Source organism: Kwoniella europaea, chromosome 2 (assembly GCF_036810445.1).
Source record: "Kwoniella europaea PYCC6329 chromosome 2, complete sequence".
Classification (NCBI taxonomy): Eukaryota; Fungi; Basidiomycota; class Tremellomycetes; order Tremellales; family Cryptococcaceae; genus Kwoniella; species Kwoniella europaea.
The window spans coordinates 2,879,401-2,899,417 of NC_089488.1; the positions used below are offsets into that span (position 1 = coordinate 2,879,401).

Genomic DNA, 20,017 nt, shown 5'->3' on the forward strand with positions numbered 1-20,017 from the left:
GTAAGGTATTGATGATATCTCAACGACACCTGGTAAAGAAAAGTTCTGACTCTCTCATACCTACTCTACTTCGCTCATTTAAACATCTCCAGGATGGTCCTTCTCAAATTACTTCTACCAGGTGTCAATTGATTCTTACATTGTTCTTCTGTCATTTGAGTCTTCACCATTGTCAGCTCATCTTTACGTTACTTTGCAGGACAGTATCCTACCTCATCCTATATGCCTTTTCCTTGCAGATACTGCTGTACTGTACAATGCTGAACATCTTGAGATATCAAACTTACCTCTTCAGCCAGCGATTTCCAATCCATATTCTTATACCCTGTCTCGACCAATCGCTTGATAAATGCATTCTTCTTCTCGTTTGTCCAACTTGATTGAGCGGTTGACTTGGTGCTGGGTGACTGCTTGGGAGTAGAAGTGGTGTTAATTCCGTTTTTGGCTTTGGGTTTCTTGGGTGTGATCGGAGCAGACGGGGATGGGGTTGAGGTTGGGGAAGATGAGAGGGATCGTTTGATTTTTTGAGACATGATGTAGATGAGTCAAAGTAAAAGCAAGATTACTTTAGGCGATGTATTGATAGTCCAAGTGGAAAGGGTTATCAATTGGTATGAGAAAGAAAGACGATGTAAAGAGGGAGATTTGACGATGAACATTGACTTTAAGTTTTTTAACCAAGACTCTTCATTCGCCTGGGTGAATGTTGAATGTTGAATATGAATGAATGTGAATCTCGTCAGCTCAGCCTTTCAGCCCGAGAACTCCTTTTGGATAGATGGATTGATCGTTGTCAAGTGGGTTTAGGAACTTCCTCCCTTTGGTCTTACCTTACCTACTCCGGGAAAGGTAAATAATGACGATTATCAAGCTGATTTGTTATCATACCATCAGCTCATGCTATCTCATCATCGACGAATAAAAGTTCTGTCTTTTGGACATGCGATGCAAGATTGAACCAAACGAGTCATTTCTCTCTTTATTCTAAACCTCTACCGAATCCAATTCAATCACATCATAATTCCCCTCACATTCGATCATATCAGTTTTCAGTTCTAATCTTCCTTCTTACCTTCTTATACAAGTTCAACGTCCACCAATTTAGGTTTAGTACTTGCACAATGGTCAAGCGATCGTTATCTTCATCCCCTCCTCCCTCTGAATCCGAACAAACCAAACCCTCTTCCTCATCCTCATCAATCGACGAAAAACCTTCACCCAAGAAATCACCCAGAAAATCCAACCCCACTAGTAACAGTAAAGAAAGTTGGGACGCGGATAAGAAGAAGATCGTAGCTGAGATGATATTGGAAGCGGGATTCAAGTCTGTAGATTATAAGCTGATGAGTGAACGTGTAAGTTTTTGAAGTCAATTCGTTAGATTAGTCAGCGAAGAGAATTAGAGTACTGATCATTCCGTACGGCGGTACATCGCATCACAGACCGGTCTTACCACCAAACAACTTCGAGATGCTCTCAAATTTCGTCATGACGGAGGTACCAATCTCAGATCTCACCTCATCAACTCTGTCATCCCGAAATAGACTATCCAGTACTGTACTAGTCGTACTAACAACGTCAGCTTTGGAACCACACCGAATGGGATCAGATGAAGAGAGTACTACAGTATGGTATTATTGGTTCGATAGTTCTAGTCCTAGTCCTAGTGATATTTGAATACATGAGTAGATATCTACATGAATATGCGTTGATTGGAATTTTTGGTTGATATGATCAATATGATGTTATCAGTAAGATCGGAATTACACTGGCTCATCGGTTTCGTCAGTCTTAATAAACCATTATCCGATACATATATATAACTTATACTAATCATGAGCGGCGTGTCTGAAACCATAACACTAACAATAACCATAATCTTACAAATTCACCTAAAAGAACTTAGTAAATAAACCTTCCCTTCTGGATGTACCCGTCGAAGAACCTTTCGCATCTTTCTGTAAATTGACTAAACTCTGTAATGATCTCATCACCTATTGAATACGATGAATCAGTCCAAAATCACTTCCCGGTACAAAAGACAGAAATGCGTAAGATGTTTTGAAGGTTTGATGACTGAGTATATGAAGGGTCGAAGACTGAGCACTTACTGATTCTAATTTATCTTTCCTTTCTTGTAAATCTAGGTGTTGTTTAATCTTTGGATTTTCCCTCGCGAATCTAGCTATTTCTTCTCTCTACAAAATATCAATCCAGTCAGTTCAAATCAAGTGAGGAGGTATCAGCTACTGTATTTCCTTTCACACGTTCATATCTCACTCACGTTCAAATCATATAATATCCTCGAATCGATCTCTCTAGGGAACTGGTAAAAGAACTGTTCCAGCAATTCAATATTGATGAACATCGTACTTGTGTATGCCAATTTATCCGCCACCACAGCCAAGAACGCTTCAGGACAAAAAGCAGATTGGTCAGGACCTGATCTACATCGACGTGATTTCAAAGCTTGTTGACGGAGTTTGAGGAGTGAAAGTCTGTTGGACAGTAGAAGAGCATGTCGGCCTAAAGTAAAAAAACAAGGATCATTCAATCAGTATTAGTATCAATGATTTTGTTTGATTCCCCCATGGTGTTATCTCGTTACTCACCATCGATAATCTGAGCTGGGGAATACTTGTACGCATCCAACACCGGTGCACCTTCTTCCACCACCTCATCCCCATCTTGACCACTGGCCCCTGAGACCGAAAACCTTCTTTTCCTCCTTTCCTCTTCCCACTTCTCCAATTCACCAACATGTTTAATCAGTCCATTCAACTTCCTTGATCCTCCTAATCTATTTTGTATCTCTTTCAACTTGTAATCACATCTTTTGATCTCTTCCGTGAACTTATCTTCTGCTCTATCCCTTCCTACATTCCATTCACGTTCATCGACTTCCACTTCATATTTGTACGGCTTGATACAGTTCTCCACTTGGTCCGCTGTCAAACCCATCCGTTCTCTCAGTATCGCATGGGAGAATTCGGTTATTCGTTCAGATACTGACGGATGGAAAGTGAATGGTTCACCAGTAGCTATACTATCGATTAACTGTCTTAAACCCTCTGCAACCAATCCGGTGGAATCTCTTCCTACTCCAGATTTAGTTAAAAGGGAACTCGCAGTTTCCAATTTATATTTCCAGTACGAATCCAGATCTTCACTTGTTAATTTCCGATCCTCGGCCAATTTCGTCAATTCTATCGTACGTGGATCATCCCAATATAGCTTTTCCAGTATGTTCATCACTTTATCATCTAACATTTCTTTCAATTTCGATCTTACTGCAGGTTTCGTGAATTGAGCGGTATACTCTTTGAATCTCGCTTTGAGCGCATCGATTGTTTCTGCCATATATGATTCCGACGTTATACGTCGGTCGTTGTACTGTACCTTGAATTGATAGCTGGCTTCTTCCAATTCTAGTTGAACGGCATTGGTAATTCCATGCAAACTTGATGACATACTTGTTTCTAAGACGTCCATAAGTCTCCGTCGGAGTGTGTCAGTACCAACCATGACTTTCTTATCTCTACCGAAATATTTCGAATTTTCACCTCCGAAGAACTCTTCTTCCCTTCGTAGAACTGCTCCAGTGACATTGGGACTTTCCCTATCGCCTCGAATAGATTTGAACACCCCACTTGTAGGTGGAGCTTTGCAAACTACACCAACATAGCCCAGATGTAGAGGGTATCGTTCGCCTCGTACTATCGTCGCGCCATGTTCCGGTTTGACCAAGTCCATCTTCGTAACCACACCTATCGTCCTCGTGCCCAACGGGTCAACCCTTCTACTCGCTCGTAACGCGGGGGAGTTCGCAAGATCAACATCGGCCGCACAAACAGCTAAGATGATATTGGGTTCTCTAATGTATTTATCACACAATCCCGATATCTTATCTTTCAATTCTTCAGGTTGGTCCATCGAGCTGATCTGTATATATCCAGGTAAGTCGATGAGGGTGAGGTCGGGAACGTGAGGAGAATGAATTTGAAGGTGGATAGGGTCATCGGATACAGCCAGTTCGGGTGGTACAGAGAGGTTCAGATCGGTGAGTGTTTTCTGAATGGTAGCGAAGGAAGTTATCTTGCCCATTCCTGGCATATTGGGAAATACGCCATATTCTGCTGGTGTCGAGGATGACGAAGCGGCACTGGGGGGCGTGTTGATGAGTGTGAGCTCGATCGGTCGTCTGGTGACCATGTTATCTCCTCTGATTCACTCAGTCAGCTTAATGTTCCAAAGCAGAAGAAGGTTACGAAGAGAAAAGATTAGCTCACTTAGGCAAGAATTCATGTCCCACGATAGCTTCCAACACACTACTCTTCCCCGAGCTCTGACTTCCGATCACCACTATCGAAGGTAATTTCAACGCTTCACTCTGATCCACACTCAAGAGGACTGAACGAATTTCGATTAATTTCCTTGTTAATTGGAGTAACTGATGTTCATCACCTCCACCTGAGCTGAAAGGGTCCGTCCGTTTCTCTTCGACATTAGCAGCAGCAGCAGCTCCTACTAGTCCAAGTAATGCTTCTTCTCCACCCCCACCGCCACCACCATTATTCTGAGGTTGATCAGGTCCTTCACTGGTGTTTCCCTTCTTACTATTCGAGCTTGAGCTAGACCTACTACCGGTTTCTTGCTGCGCTTGTGATTTGGCGAATTGAGATGTGAATGCCTCCCACCACTCTTTCGTACCATTCCTGAATGCTTCAGCGGTATCCTGAACTCCTTGACCGGTATCTGATATCCTCCCTTGTAATTGAGAAGCAAGTGAAGATCCAATATCTGCTGCAGAATTTAGACCGTCCGCGGCAGTGTTATAGGCCGATGAGAATTTGTCGGAGACGTTGGAGAGAATTTCAGAGGTAGCATTTCGGACACCTATGTGAATCATGATTGGTTGGTCAGTACAAAATTATATGAGAATGTATGTAGGTTTGATTTGAAGTTAGATTTCTCGATGAACGGTGGTACGAAACGGAGAAGCGATAATGACTGTGCCTCATCTCTTACATCCATATCCCAATCCGCAAAAAAGCTACTTCATCGTCCACAGCCTGCCTATCCAATATCTCAAACACCTGTCTCACTCACCTTCGAGTTTATAATTCGCATAACCCAACCCACCAGCACCTATCGCAGCTCCATAAGCGGGAATCCTAAACGCCCGAGCCATCGCACGGGGTATGGAAGAGAATGAGATAGCTCGGACATGTACATGACGAGTCGAGGGGATTAGGCGAGATCGAGCGATCAGGGTGGGTCGGTTGAGAGATTGGGAGAGGAGGTAGGGTCGAGAGGATGAAGGGAGTTTACGGAGCATGTTTATAGAAAACTATCTAACTCTGGATTTTTAGATTGTTGATTCGTTGAGGGACTTTTCGTATGGGTCGGGGGAAATGATCATCTGCTGTTCACACCATTGTCTGGTATCGTCGCTTCACTCTGGTTTAACGAAGACCGCTCGTATTGTATTGTATATGGATGATGGTTCACGATAATGTATTGTGAACAGGTAAAAGATTGTTATCGATGACGGGTGGCAACGGCGCGCTCATTCCCATCATCAATGTTGCTCGGCAGATGAGCTCATACAGTGGGAATTTACGTAACACAGTCATATAGGTAAACATCTCCATATGGAACCATGCAACTATAGATACAGATCAAACTTATTTCTAGTACTATAAAGGGAGAGGAAGAATACTGTTAGGGTATCGTGGAAAGCCTCGTTCAGCTTCAGGTAATATATCTATAAAGAAGGGTATAATCAATAATGCGGAATATCTTTTCAATCTTCTTTCGAACCATTCATGACCATAACCCAATTCAGTCTAACCGAACTTCAAGTTCGTTCTAGAACATATCTTCATCGCTACTCCTCTGTCTACCATGCCTTGCGATATGTCTCAAAGCGGACGCACGCTCATCCACGAAATGTTTCTCCAGGTGAGTCTTGAGTTTGGGTATATTGGTAATGAACTCATCGCATTTGTGGCATGTTAGAGGTGTGTTGAGTAATCTTTCGGCATCGGCCAAAGCCTATCAAACCATCAATCATCAGCATTACAAGAGTAGAAACACCTGCGCAACGCTAACGCGTATGCTGTCGCTCACCTCCACCCTCTCTTGGATATTCGAGTCATCCTCTAACCATCTCTGCACTTCCATGATTGGAATGAAAAAACCCAAATCGGGTCGAAATGAATTATGATGTTTTTTAGTTTTCAAAGATGGTGATATCCTATCATCCGAAATCACATGTAAATGTATATGTCTGAATTCCCAATGCCATGGTCAGCCTGAATTGCATTCACAGGTTATTGAAAGTAAAAACCCACTTCATTGAAGGTATAGCATGAAATCCCATATCAACCTTCCACTCAAATCCCTCCGTTTTCAACATTTCATCTTTGATCATTTCCTCAACTTCCAACGCAGTATTATACAACGCTCTCATAACTTCATCTCTTCCTTGTCTGTTCTGAGACAGTAATAGACTCTTCAAGTCATCCAGTGCATTTAATGGTATGATAGATTCTTTCGAGTCGGGATCGGATTGAGGTGGGAATGGATAACGAGGTAAGATCAAAAAATGATATTTCGCTTTAGGGTAAGAATCAAATATCGCTATTGTATTCTTATTCGATATCAGTAATTTTGACGGTGCCAATGATGAACGAGGATTAGATAAGGTAGCATAATTTCGAAGAGCATCTAAAGATGGTCCACCCATTGAAAATAGACTACTAGATCGGGAATGTTTACGATTACGATTTCGACGAGTGGAAGTGCTGAGTTGTCTTCGAAGAGATTGTGAATTCCTTTGATTTCGATCTTGAGATGGGTTTCTGGAAGATGTGGATGGACGAGGGTGTCTATCACTCGATCGAGATCTACCTGTTGATGGACCAGGAGGAGTGGGAGTTTCGTCCTCCGAATCTGACGAACCGGGCGATATGGGAGCGAAGCAATTGCCCATTATGATATAGATGATTAGATGTCGAGTGGTGATATGATAAGTTGAGGTTTTCAAGAATATCGAATGCCAAATCCGAACCCGAATTCGCCGAATGCCGAGATGATGAAGGTGAGGAGGATTGGGTTATCAAGATAGGTTGGTCACAAGAAAGCGATCAGAACGACGGCATGTTGATTAAACAGCGCGGGGAGATAGATTAAGATTGAAGTAAGATCAGATCAGCTTTTTCATGTCAATAATACATCAAAGCTGTTATAGGTTTCCAAAAAAATAAAAAATGTTGAAAATGATTATTGACATCTTGCTGTGGTAAAGAAATTCCATGATCCGAATAGTCCACCACCGATACAGTATCATAAAAGAATTATTTTCGGGAATACCATAACATACCGTTATGGTTGGTGGGGTCAGAAGTGTTGTGGAAGAAGGAAAAGGGATATATCCTAGTCTACTCGTCTTGTCGGAATATTCCTTTGGATGTTTACATCTCTGAAAAGAGCAAAGGTCAGAAAATAAGATGTGGCTTAAGGGTTACCTCTTCACTATCCATGATATGTCTCGGCGTTTTTGTAGATAAAATGGACGGGATATAGTACTACGACTGCAGCACAGTACGAGTATCACAAATATGGGTGGAGCTGGTACAGTACCTTTCAAGAGTTCCGGAACGTGAAGAGGTGAGTAAACGAGTAGTCACATGGAAAGGACAAACGATCATTTTCGGCTTGGGTGGAGCGATGAAAAGGAAAGCAAGGTCGAGACCGTTTGATGAGACACTCACCTTATAAGTTATCTCTCTGAACAGCAAAGAAGATGTTGAGCGGAAAGGAGATGGGAGATTAGATTAATGCTTCTTTCTGTTATTCCCTTTTTCTTGTTCTTCCCTGAGTCTCGACCTTGTTTGAAGAAGCAAGCATGAAGTGAGGAACGAGACACGAACACGAACTTACGAAGACACGAGGGGGAACAAGGTCACGAATTTAATCTATTGCAGGGTCTTTGGTCTCTTGGTCTTCGGGTTCAGCTGGAATCGATCGCAGCAACAAGCATTGTGAGGGGGAGACGAGTGACGTAATGACTTTTACAATCACGGCGCAACATAGTGGCGTTTCACATGGGCGCTCCCGGTTTGCACAGTGGAGATTGAGCGGTAAACCGAATAAGAGATGCATGGTGTTACATATCTCATGATGAGTGCTTGGTATGGGTATGAAAGAAGCAGGCTCCAGCGGGGAATTGACTGTATCTGTGGTTATCTGCGCTTGAGATAATATGTACATGTGTTACGTTAAGTTCGAGAGTTGGTAGTCACCTTGCCGAAGGAGTGTCGGATGAAACGGTCAGTTATGGTGTCGGGCATCACATCTGGTGAGCTGTAGACAGGTAAGGTGGTCAAGTTCTGTGTTCTGCTCCTACTGTCCGACATTACAACAAACAATCATCAGAGAATTTCATAGATGAATCGACCACGATATACAAGAGTACATACTGTATCAGGCTGATATGGGGCTCACTAACTATAGCAAAGAGCCGTTTCGGCCGTAATCCTTTAGCTTGATATCATGTGGAGGTCGACCAGTTCAATTCCATCGTCATCTGACAAGTTACAAGTGTACATTCCTCACGCATATCGGCGTATGGACTATTTATAAGTGTAAGAATGATACGGTACGACGGTTATCGACATCACCAAGCGCAAGCATGTGGTCTAACATTGCGACTGAACTAGCCTAAGTGTAGGACATGATGGATTACGACGTTCACTCCTATCGATAATCATGGGGACCATGGTCGGCTATAAGAACTACCATAACAGTCATGCTTTATGAGGTATATGTATTCCCATGTATACACTCTGCGTTATAAGTTCTCGGAAAAGTATATAAACAAGCCATCATAGTCATGTTACCACTACAAGCAGTTCGCTCTCGACTTGTCTCTGCTTCTCATAGACAGCTCTACAACCTCAACAAGAATAGGACATTCAGTACAACATCATCGAACATGGTCAAAGTATGTCAAGCTGAATGCTGTTTGTGATATCCCTCACAAGGGATGTGCGAGCTGACATGAGATGACTCAAGGTTCTCGCAGTACTTTATAAAGGTGGTCAAGGTGAGAATTACCCATCATCCGTTTCATTCAAGTACAGTCATGATACTGATTTACTCTTCTTATAGCCGCAAAAGAAGAAGCTCGTCTTCTCGGTACGATCGAAAACAGTCTTGGTATCTCTGAATGGCTCAAGAAAGAAGGTCATGAGTAGGTTTCTTCTTATCAAATACAAAATACAGTCGACTGTACTCTCTGCGAAATGTCAAATGACAATGATCATAAAATGTTAACAATATATAACCGACTACACTCGCATTCAGATTCATCGTAACGGATGACAAAGAAGGACCAGACTCCCAATTTCAAAACCACATAGCCGACGTGAGCATACCATCCTCCACCATACCCCTCATATCTGATGTACAATGCTGACTTATCTGCTTGTGCCCTTGTTTACTTATTCACTTGCGATACCCAGGCTGAGATTCTGGTTACTACGCCCTTCCATCCTGGATACCTCACCGCGGACCTTATTGGAAAAGCAAAGAACCTCAAATTATGCGTTACAGCAGGTGTAGGATCAGAGTGAGTCGAGCTAATGATATGCGATACAAATATCGATGTTAGGAAGGTAAACTGATTGAGGTTTGGATAATAGTCATATCGATCTGGATGCTGCCAACAAGAAGAATATCACCGTTGCCGAGGTGAGTTCCAAGTCTCTCATATTTCCGAATTATCTGAACTGACATATCATTCGAATCGATGCGGTTAAGGTATCTGGATCAAACGTAGTTTCAGTAGCAGAGTATGTCTGTGTCCATATCTTCGTTTCCCTTTATCATAAGAATGATAACCAGTGTACAGTATATCATGTTAACATTTTTGTCGTTTGTTTTTCCAGGCACGTTGTAATGTCAATCCTGCTTTTGGTCCGAAACTTTGTCCCAGCGCATGAACAGATCGTAGCAGATGATTGGAACGTTGCCCAAATCGCTCGTAACGCATTTGACCTAGAGGGTAAAACGGTCGGTACAGTAGGTTGCGGTAGGATCGGGTATAGAGTATTGGAGAGATTGAGAGGTTTTAATTGTAAAGAACTGTTATGGTTTGATTATACTGATTTACCCGAAGGTAAGTCACATCAATTTCCCTTACAGTATCATCAAGACAAGTGAGTCATCTTAGTGCTGATTCCACGTAGACAAGAAAACACCCGATTTCAAGAGGGTGGATAAGTTGGAAGATATGTTGGCGAAATGTGATGTCGTTACTATTGTAGGTGTTTATTCTTGATTGTATGTTCAACTGTTGATACTTTCGTATTTGTCGTTGTGTTTGGAATAGAACTGCCCTCTTCATGAGAAGACTCGAGGACTGTTCAACGACGAGATCATCTCCAAGATGAAAAAGGGAGCTTGGTTGGTGAATACCGCCAGGGGAGCTATATGCGATAGAAACGCAGTGAAGAAAGCCTTGGAGAGTGGTCAATTGAATGGTTATGCCGGTGGTGAGCTCATCGTTCAATACATACATCTGAACGTCAGTACAGTAAAATAAAGCTAATGATGTTCACATTGTTTAGATGTTTGGGGTTAGTTGCGATTCTATGTAGCGAGTTTATAGAAGGTATTCATCAGCTGATGAATCTGATATATAGATGTCCAACCTGCTCCAAAGGATCATCCCTGGAGACATGCATTCAACACTCTCGGAGGAGGTAATGGTATGGTCCCACACTGTAAGTTGACACCTCACCAGGTGACTTGAGACACTTACTTGCCTAACTCCTGCAGATTCCGGAACCACCCTCGATGCCCAAGCTAGATATGCTAACGGCGCAAAGGATATCATTCAAAGATACCTTGCGGGCAAGGAACAAGATCCAGCCAATTTGATTGTTATCGATGGTGATGTAAGTGATTCTCATTTCAAAGAAAGAGCAAGGAAAGGTTGAGAAGCTGATTTCGATTGTACTGAACAGTACGCTTCCAAAGCTTATGGTCAAAGGGAGAAGAAGCCTACTGGTCAAAAACCTGCTGGACCTTAATTAGCGAGCGTGAGCGCTAGGATAGGTACCATCGTGTTTGGCGGAAATAAACGAAAGAAGAAAGAAGAAGTAAGAAGTAAGAAGCAAATGACCAACTGAATTATTGTAAATGTACAATGTATCATATGCCATGTGTGTCACACTCGTGGTGTTCGTCTGGAATGGCGATACGAATCAGCAAGGAGAAATTGATGCATTTCATTCTCCTATTCTCGTTTACCCATGGAAGAGAGGGATGTTCGTCACTATGCTAAAATGTATCTATGTTGATGAGAATACGACGTGCGTAATAAATGTGAGTGCTGTGTGATTGAAAAGTGGCCGAGTCAGCATTCACCCCAATATCAAAGTTGATATATGGGAAAGAGTTCTTGCTGGTCCTTGCGAGTCGGTAATGGAGGATTAAAGAGGTGTACTCACTTTGTTGTACAACTATGTTTCTTATATACAATATGTGATGAGATTGTCCATCTCCTCCGATCCGATTCTGACTGCCTATCTATCATTGATCAGTCAGCGATCAGCTTTAGTATCAAATTTGATTCGATTTGTATTTCGCCCTCGACCAGATAACACATCGTTTTATCTTCTCCTATTCCTCATGTGCTTCCTGCCCTTCCCCTTCCTTACTACTTTCATTCAACGTCTCATCCCCTACCTTCCACCAACCTAAAACCCCTTACGCCAAAACAGCGTATGCAAATATAACTCACCTCTACTACCATTTCTACCTCTCTTCCATGAACCTCCTCTTCCCACGCTGATTCATCATAACCACCACCTCGTTCCTCCTACCATCCATTGATCCTATGGAACCCATTGATCCCATCGAACTGCCGTCTAATCTAGCTTCACCATGCGATTTGACAGGACAGGGAAAGGCAACTACTATGACTGCTCCTAGGAAAGTCGCTGTGAACAGTGTGGAGAGGATGGAACGCTGTTTTGGTCGGAAGTGGGTTAAGAGCAGGGGGGCCATGATTGCTGTTGGAATGAGAGGGGTTGAAGGAATGTGAATTTGTTGTTAAATTTGGGGGATTTTCCTTTTTTTTTTTGTTTCTTGGGTGGTTTTGGGAAATGTTATACCAGCTGAGGTCGAATGGTGATCCTTCGTTTATGAATGTGTGTTGGGTATATGGATTTTGTGATGCTGGATCGAATGATCATGGATTTCAGTCGCTCCAAGATATACGAGTAGGCGGAATGGGAAGGAAAACATCGTCAAGACGATTGGTCCAACCGGATCCAACCAGAAAACATTTCATTCCATCTCCTGAGCGATTTTGATTCCGCGTTGCTCACATGGCTTTCACGTGGCTCCCAACGACAACCCGCAAGAGGAGTTTCTACTTTGCTGTTTGCGATGATATTGATATGATACATGCATAGGTATATGCGTGATATGTATGAATACGTATATGATGATTTTCCCTACTCAAGCTCTAGTCTCTATCTGTACTCTACTCTATCTAGGTCTACTCTACAACAATGGTTTTCCCGGCAGGTAGAACGCAAAACTGATCTTCCGTAACATCCAATTTCTGTCTAGCTATCTCTAGGTCTAAGGGTGGTTTATTATCTATTGCGCAAAAATCATCTATCTTAGCAAGACATCCATATACCACAGATCGTAGGGAAAAGATAACTCACACGCCTCATCACTCATCAACCATGTTCCCCAATGTTGAGCCACACTCTTACCCACTTTCATCTGCAAGGCCATCCTGACTGCTCCCTCAGGGTCGGTATGCTGGAGATGCATATGCCATCGGGGCTCGTACGATCCTATAGGTATGGCACCTAGGTCTATCGGACCTAGTACTCTGCCAACGGCATGATACAATGTTGGTGAATACCTGATACATCCGTACAACATAACAAAGTCAATCACGTCAATCACATTACAACGGATCATCGTACCTTCGACATGAGACTCACCCTGTATCACCTAGATGTATGAACGATTTGGGTTTTTCCGTATGTGATTTGACGTGGAACGCAGCCCATAGGGTCGCATTTGTATCTAATGGTGATCTAGCTGACCAGTGCTAAACCGACAGTGGAGATTGTCAGCTGATTTTAACAGACTACGCAAAGTACGTTGATTAATCAGCTAACTTACCATAGTAGGTACAGCGGTAATAGTAAATTGTCGATCTTTTTGACCCGGTCTCGATAACGTATGCTGACTCTGCTCCCACCAGCTAGGCCGATCGAAACAAGCATGAATATCAGTATTACTGTTTCACTGAGAGGATGATGGAATATTACTCACTCCAGCTCTGTCACTCTAGTCACACCAAACTTCCGTATAAAAGGTGCTACACCCTTGGGTACAAACCATTCGCAACTATCTCCTAGTTCTTTGATCGCCTCAGGATCTAGATGGTCGAAATGGCTATTTCGATGTTCTTATGTATCAGATGATGTACTTCTTATCTGGTCAGATTATAGGATTGTTGATTTGTTTGAAATATGATATATGGTTTCAATACTGTATATATACTCACTTATGCGAAACCAGTACCACATCCACCCTCTTCAACTCACTCAATTCACATGGACTAGGCCTCAGTCGCTGAGGAGCAATACGTGAAGGTAAAGTTCGATCGGACAATGCTGGATCAGTGAGAATAGTAAGATTATCTAGCGTAACATAGGATGTTGATTGACCGAGCTGCAATTTACATATGATTCCTATCTCATGAGCCAAGCCCTCGATGAGAAGCAATGATCCTCTAAAAGGACTCAGACTTACCCATGTCAAAGTCAATTTATCAGTCACATCGACATTCGAACCTCCACTACCTGGATTCCGATTTGTCGAGCTTGAGCTCTGTTTCTCAGCTGAAGAGGACGAAGAAGGGTAAAGTAATGAGAAATCGGGTCGTTCGAGTGGTAAATCCGGTATAGGTCTTTCAGGCGGTACTCCACTATAGACTAGTCAGCTTATCATTCACGGCTCCAAATGGAATGCGGAAGCGAAGAAGCTAACCCGTTGTAGAATAGTTTGAGCGTTATGGTAGAGATGATGATTTTCCATAATGCCCATTCCTAATACAGTACATTAGCTCCTTTTGTTTTTCATTATCTAGAAAGAAAGAACTCTGGAGGAGTAATCGTAACCCACCCATGCACCTTGTTCTCTCCATTCTACGTACGGATTCCAATACCTCCCAGCAAACTTCAAACTTGAATATCTACATATAGCCCCTTGACATCAGCTTCCACGTTTATTGCTTAGCACTATATGAAGCTGACCTCTTCTTCAAAGCTTCCCTTTCGATCTCTTCAGCAGGTCTACTATAATCCGGACCTTCATCAGGTAATCCCATTAGTGTATGTGATAACTCTCGGTTACGTTCCCTTATATGAGATCGCCGCAGCGTATCGGTGTATGCTGATACATTGTATGACAATTAGCATGTCCTTTCTACTAACAAAGATGGATCAGGTGTTAAGAGATACGAATAGCTGACTCACCATAGTACCCCAGCCATGCTCCTGTCCATGCCACAGGCAAGATGATAGCAGCTCTTTTCAATCCGTACAAACTTGCTGCGTACATCTTGGGTGGTCGATGGTCTGTTGATCGATATTGAACGTGTATGTTTTTGTTACTGATACATCTGTCAGATATTCGGATTTCTATGTTTCTTGTACTTCTACTGCCTTCTATACTCTACTTTGATCTTGTGGTTCAGTCGATGCTTTGTTGCTGTTGCTGTTGATGATGATGAACGGAGAAGGATATAAAAGTCGATCATCTTGAAAATCCAAATCCACAGTCAAGGATGGATGGTGAGTCATATCCACGTGGCCAAAAGGATATTCCAGCGAACAAAGCTCAAGCTCAAATGAGCCGTTCCGATTTATCCGCTCTACGAGTATCGATGTCACTTTTCGAATCATCTCTGTTGATTCGTCTGCTTCCCAGCTGGCTAGACATTCCCATACCTCAAGATGAGCAGACCTCAGAAACTCTTACGAGAAGCTCTCAAGGTCACTTCGACTCCGAGGGGTGTGAGTATCGCAGGTCCATCGAGATTAGCTATAGCTCTACCCAGCCGGTTCAATCCTTCGATATGTCCAATCCACCATGGTCATCGCCATTACGCTACTTCAGTCTCTAGTGGCAGCAGCAGCACCAGTAGTAGTACCTCAACGATCATACAGAAACCTCAACCTCACCAACATCCAGCGTTTGAGTCCCTCTCGCAGGAATTATCCTCTACTCAACCATGTTTCGGTGCTAGGGGAGATGAGATTGAATTGTTGACTTCCCCTCAGATGTTCTACGGACGGCTAATAGAAATGATCAAGAGGGCCAAGAGGAGGGTGTTGATAAGTACTTTGTACATAGGTACGGAGGAGGGTGAATTGGTAAGTTTTTATCTCGCACTACCTGTTTATCATTGATCATGATTATATCGATATTCATTCTTTATCGTCTAATATTAAATTGATTCGCTTCTTATTGACATCCACCTTGACCCATGATCAAATCACTCCAAGTAGTCATGATGCTAATTCTATGTACACTATCTTCAGGTCGAATCAATACGTCAGGCATTAACCAACAATCCCCAACTACGTACAGTCTTCATACTGGATTATCATCGATCAACCCGACTTTCTCGAAATTCTTCTTCGTCAGTACCACCTTCCACCGCTCATCTGCTACTACCCCTCGTAGAGGCTTTTCCGGATAGGTGCGAAGTATGGTTATACCGTTCTCCGAAATTACGTGGACTGCTGGAGAAGATCGTTCCGGAGAGGTACGACGAAGGGTGGGGTACCTGGCATGGGAAATGGTATGGTGTTGATGACGAGGTATTGATAAGTGGGTGAGTACTATCTAACCATATACTCTAACCAACGTATATATACCGATCGAGTGTCTATATAACGAAAAAGAGTCAATGGATGCTAACCAGACTTGGCTGATGATACAGAGCCAACCTCGCTTCATCGTATTTTACAAATCGACAAGATCGATATATCCATTTCAAATCCAACCCCTCATTGTTGTCCTACTTATCATCCCTAACTCGACTATTCACCCAATACTCATATCTCTTACATCATTCACCTCCTGCACACATCTCACCAACCTACACCGTCCCTTTACCCAATCCTTCTTCCTCTCCTTCATCTTCAGGTAGTACTTCACGAGCATCATTGATATGGCCCAGTGCGTCTATTCACCCACGTCGATTTTCCACCCATGCACTAGCGACTCTAACAGCATTCCAAAACTCTTGGAGATCGTCCAATGCCAATAGGTCAAGAAGGGTAGATATCGATACGTGGTTTTGGCCAGTGATCCAATCTGGTGTACTAGGCTTGAAAGAAGAGGAAAAGAATTTGGTAAAAGTTTGGAATGCGATCAAGAAAAGTTATGAGAGTGATGAAGAAGGTAGTAAAGTCAGAGTTGATTTGACATCAGGTTACTTCGGTTTGTATAAGGAATATAAGAAATTGGTATTGGATAGTCCGGCAAGTACTCAGATCATAGCTGCTAGTCCTAAAGTAAGTTCATATACACCCAGCCCTAGTCCTTTCTTACAAAATATGAGAAAACCAAGCTGAACTCGCCTTTGTTTGGTCTTCGGTTTTAGGCAAATGGGTTTTATGGTTCGAAAGGGTTTTCAAGGTTGATACCTGAGGGATATACGTTGTTGGAAAGTAGATTTCATAGAGAGGCTGTTAGAAGAGGACGCGCATGGGATGAAGAAAAGAATGTAGGTGTGAGATTGAGAGAATGGGAGAAGGAAGGTTGGACATATCATTCCAAAGGTGAGTCAAGACACCTCATATATCCATGGGTAGAGTGGTACTATTCCTGCGGCGTCGATGAATGTGAATCAACTTGAAGCTTAAATTTCATATCTTACAGGAATATGGTTATCCCCCTCCTCCTCATCATCATCATCGACCTCTAACCCATTCCTAACATTTATCGGCTCGTCCAACCTGTCCACTAGATCATTGACATTGGATACAGAATTATCCCTAATCATGATGACTTCTTCTCCTACCTTGCGAAAATCACTTGGACAAGAAGTGAAAACTATTAATAGGGACTCCAAAGATGTAGGTGAGGATACGTGGAACAGTGAGGATAGGAAAGTAAGTTGGTTAGCTTGGGTGTTGGTCGCGTTGGGTGTAGAAGGGATGTTGTGATTTGTGCATTTGTAAATTTGGAAAGATCATACAATCCATATATACCAATAGATTCCTCATATATCCTGCATTGTATACCTGCTTCCAACAACGCATAAAGCCTAGAGACATGTTATCTACACGATTCATCGATGGATTGGATAGGACTGCGCCGAGAAGTGCCACATTGGTGACAGCATGTTCTAGCATCTTTTGGATGAGGGGGTGAGGAACGGAATTATCCGGCACATGCCATATAAGCTATGACGCAACCCTGCCAATCAACTGCAGCAGATCCACTCACCACTCACTCGTCACCACCGCTGAAAAAGAGATAACACAGCAACCAGCTGCGAATGGAAAAATCCAATTTTATATCATCCATCATCCACATATATCTCAACTTATACAAAGCATATCAGATATACACCAATATCAAACACTATCAACAATCAACCAATAATCAGATCAACGTACCAACCCCTATAAACACTTCCAAGATGTCTCAACCAGGTGAATCAGTCGCAAACCCCATCGTACCCGCCCCCTCCGCTCCATCTCCCATCACTTCCACTTCCACATCCGCCGCTCCTGCTGTACCAGCTACTTCAAGTGGATATACCATCCACGTCAGTGGATTGGCCACCGAAACTACCGAAGACAAGCTACATGATTTCTTCTCTTTCTGCGGGAAATTGATCTCGGTGAAGAAGAGTGGGAATGAAGCGGATATCACTTTCGAGAAATTGAGCGCTATGAGGACTAGTTTGTGAGTATAGCTGTAGCTCTTCCTGATATATCTCTGAGGAAGCCAAAGACTGACACCTGTATTTATCATTTGAATAGGATGCTCAATGGTGGCACTGTAAGTCTCATAAGATCTTTTTACTTCTTATCCAGCTTGACCAACGTATCTTACGTACCCACCCAATATCACCTTCCTTAATGCCTTCCTCAGACTGATTTTCTCGACTCCAAAATATTAAGTGCTAATCTCGCTCCACTCCGCAGCTCGACGGAGCCCACCTTGAAGTCACCTCAGCCTCTGACGCGGAGCCCAAGACAGCTTCCGTCCTTCCTACCGGAGCTACCGGCTCGACCGCCATTGGGGCTACCGACGCCCCAATCGGTCAAGAGGATAAACCCAAGGTCGGTACCATTTGTATTTTCTTCGCACATTCAGACTATCAAGCTGATTCATAATTTGATTAGGCCGCTATCGTTGCTGAGTACCTAGCTCACGGATATGTTCTCGGTGATAACATCATCCAAAAAGCTATTGATATCGATAGTGAGTATCGCGTTCCTCCTAAACCGACAACCATCTATTAACTAAAAATTCACTACGTCCACCTTGCTCATCATATTTTATTTGCACCATAGACAAACAAGGCATCTCATCTCGATTCCTCCAATTCTTTAACTCCCTCGACCAAAATATCGGTAACAAAGTCGTAGGCGAGAACAAGACCGTCTCAGGTAAAATCAACGAGACTGCCGCTGCTGGAGTAGCCAAAGCTAGAGAAGTTGATCAACATCGAGGTTTCTCTGCCAAATTGCACGATTATTACGCTAGGATCTTTAACAACCCTTCTGTACAAAAGTGAGTTTTGTCCTTTTCTCCAGCTCGGTGTTCAACGTTGATGTATGGTATGCGATTTCCTGCTAACCCGATAGGCCTCGTGATAGGATCGTACAATTCTATACTACTACTCAAAAACAGGTTTTGGACGTTCATGAAGAAGCCAAGAGAATCGCTGTGAGTACAACCATATTTCCTGCTGCTATGGAATCGCTCAGCTGATATACTATCTCGTCTTATAGGAGGAGAAGAAAACCCATGCTGCACCCATCCCTCCAGTCAATGCTACCGCTGACGAACCTGGTGCTGGTGCCGGTATCACCACTGCTCAAGCTCCTTCGACTGGTGCCCCCGCTCCAGGTGCTGTAGCCCTTGGTCCTTAGACGTTCAAACGTGAATTACGACAGGAGAGAAGGGATATCTTATACCTAATTATTATACATCGTAGTGTTGTGTAGATTGAATGGAATTATGCAGTTGTCAATTTGATAGATAGGCAATACTCTAGTCGTTCATTTATCATACCGCGCAATGGACAAACTAAACATAAACCATATACATATATGGTATATAAAAATCTAGGCTATGTTCCAAGCCATATTAAACCCCCGCAGTCCCAGAGTAGTCCTGATCGAGTTATCCTCCCTTCTTTAACTTGATGTCAAAGAAGGTTTTTGAATATGAGGACGTCACCAAATTGCACTAAAGCCTTTTTATGTATATCGGGGTATAGTCCTAACGACCAGACACTTCTCTTAAGAGACTCCTCAACCTAAACCTCTAGAAAGAGGTAAGATGGGAAACATCGATATAAGGCTACCCCACCATTCCCATACCAAGTCCAAAAATCTCCATCCATACCCTCCACGTCGAACGCTTCTATGGGATTCCTTTACGGATAAGATGGAGAGGACGCATTTCTGGTCGGGAATTACTTGGTTGAAATTAACTCAAGGATCCGCTAAGATCGGTCAGACATCTTCTTCCATAAGGGGAAAAAGATGAAAGGGGGGTTGAAATTCCAGGACCTTGGCCCGCTCGCGAGTGTGAGATGGGATTGGACTATGAGTCATATAGATAGGAATGTCAGTGTTTGAAGTGAGGTAGAGAGGTATGGTCGAGTGAGTGACTTACGGTCCAATCCATCTTGGTTCGTGACGAGCATTGT

The 20,017-nt window shown here is 42.9% G+C and overlaps 9 protein-coding genes across 9 annotated transcripts; 4 read left to right on the forward strand and 5 right to left on the reverse strand.

The window, feature by feature from the left end:
• Positions 1 to 74: 74 nt before the first annotated feature.
• V865_007430 (uncharacterized protein) lies at positions 75 to 533 on the reverse strand (the record flags this gene model as incomplete). The annotated part of the gene is made up of 2 exons (XM_066231177.1): positions 75 to 161; positions 288 to 533. The coding sequence occupies 2 exons, from the start codon at positions 531 to 533 to the stop codon at positions 75 to 77; spliced, it is 333 nt and encodes a 110-aa protein (XP_066087274.1).
• Positions 534 to 1,121: 588 nt separating this feature from the next.
• Positions 1,122 to 1,544, forward strand: V865_007431 (uncharacterized protein; the record flags this gene model as incomplete). Its single annotated transcript, XM_066231178.1, has 2 exons — positions 1,122 to 1,355; positions 1,443 to 1,544. 2 exons carry the CDS (start codon positions 1,122 to 1,124, stop codon positions 1,542 to 1,544), a joined length of 336 nt encoding a protein of 111 aa, XP_066087275.1.
• A 348-nt stretch (positions 1,545 to 1,892) lies between these two features.
• Positions 1,893 to 5,338, reverse strand: V865_007432 (uncharacterized protein; the record flags this gene model as incomplete). The annotated part of the gene is made up of 6 exons (XM_066231179.1): positions 1,893 to 1,994; positions 2,112 to 2,198; positions 2,285 to 2,526; positions 2,613 to 4,222; positions 4,290 to 4,896; positions 5,110 to 5,338. The coding sequence occupies 6 exons, from the start codon at positions 5,336 to 5,338 to the stop codon at positions 1,893 to 1,895; spliced, it is 2,877 nt and encodes a 958-aa protein (XP_066087276.1).
• A 533-nt stretch (positions 5,339 to 5,871) lies between these two features.
• Positions 5,872 to 6,997, reverse strand: V865_007433 (uncharacterized protein; the record flags this gene model as incomplete). Its single annotated transcript, XM_066231180.1, has 3 exons — positions 5,872 to 6,057; positions 6,133 to 6,292; positions 6,357 to 6,997. 3 exons carry the CDS (start codon positions 6,995 to 6,997, stop codon positions 5,872 to 5,874), a joined length of 987 nt encoding a protein of 328 aa, XP_066087277.1.
• A 1,902-nt stretch (positions 6,998 to 8,899) lies between these two features.
• Positions 8,900 to 11,102, forward strand: V865_007434 (uncharacterized protein; the record flags this gene model as incomplete). Its single annotated transcript, XM_066231181.1, has 13 exons — positions 8,900 to 9,010; positions 9,082 to 9,112; positions 9,178 to 9,259; positions 9,373 to 9,433; positions 9,531 to 9,637; positions 9,711 to 9,759; positions 9,829 to 9,860; positions 9,957 to 10,186; positions 10,257 to 10,330; positions 10,400 to 10,562; positions 10,713 to 10,793; positions 10,849 to 10,967; positions 11,037 to 11,102. 13 exons carry the CDS (start codon positions 8,900 to 8,902, stop codon positions 11,100 to 11,102), a joined length of 1,206 nt encoding a protein of 401 aa, XP_066087278.1.
• Positions 11,103 to 11,829: 727 nt separating this feature from the next.
• Positions 11,830 to 12,081, reverse strand: V865_007435 (uncharacterized protein; the record flags this gene model as incomplete). The annotated part of the gene is made up of 1 exon (XM_066231182.1): positions 11,830 to 12,081. The coding sequence occupies one exon, from the start codon at positions 12,079 to 12,081 to the stop codon at positions 11,830 to 11,832; it is 252 nt and encodes an 83-aa protein (XP_066087279.1).
• Positions 12,082 to 12,577: 496 nt separating this feature from the next.
• Positions 12,578 to 14,670, reverse strand: V865_007436 (uncharacterized protein; the record flags this gene model as incomplete). Its single annotated transcript, XM_066231183.1, has 11 exons — positions 12,578 to 12,681; positions 12,753 to 12,958; positions 13,041 to 13,150; positions 13,225 to 13,306; positions 13,378 to 13,500; positions 13,613 to 13,779; positions 13,861 to 14,035; positions 14,098 to 14,156; positions 14,233 to 14,302; positions 14,364 to 14,502; positions 14,586 to 14,670. The coding sequence occupies 11 exons, from the start codon at positions 14,668 to 14,670 to the stop codon at positions 12,578 to 12,580; spliced, it is 1,320 nt and encodes a 439-aa protein (XP_066087280.1).
• Positions 14,671 to 15,065: 395 nt separating this feature from the next.
• Positions 15,066 to 17,288, forward strand: V865_007437 (uncharacterized protein; the record flags this gene model as incomplete). The annotated part of the gene is made up of 5 exons (XM_066231184.1): positions 15,066 to 15,485; positions 15,654 to 15,949; positions 16,058 to 16,634; positions 16,724 to 16,901; positions 17,002 to 17,288. The coding sequence occupies 5 exons, from the start codon at positions 15,066 to 15,068 to the stop codon at positions 17,286 to 17,288; spliced, it is 1,758 nt and encodes a 585-aa protein (XP_066087281.1).
• A 479-nt stretch (positions 17,289 to 17,767) lies between these two features.
• On the forward strand, positions 17,768 to 19,232 carry V865_007438 (uncharacterized protein; the record flags this gene model as incomplete). Its single annotated transcript, XM_066231185.1, has 7 exons — positions 17,768 to 18,036; positions 18,114 to 18,132; positions 18,279 to 18,416; positions 18,480 to 18,558; positions 18,651 to 18,870; positions 18,957 to 19,026; positions 19,092 to 19,232. The coding sequence occupies 7 exons, from the start codon at positions 17,768 to 17,770 to the stop codon at positions 19,230 to 19,232; spliced, it is 936 nt and encodes a 311-aa protein (XP_066087282.1).
• Between the last annotated feature and the right edge of the window lie 785 nt (positions 19,233 to 20,017).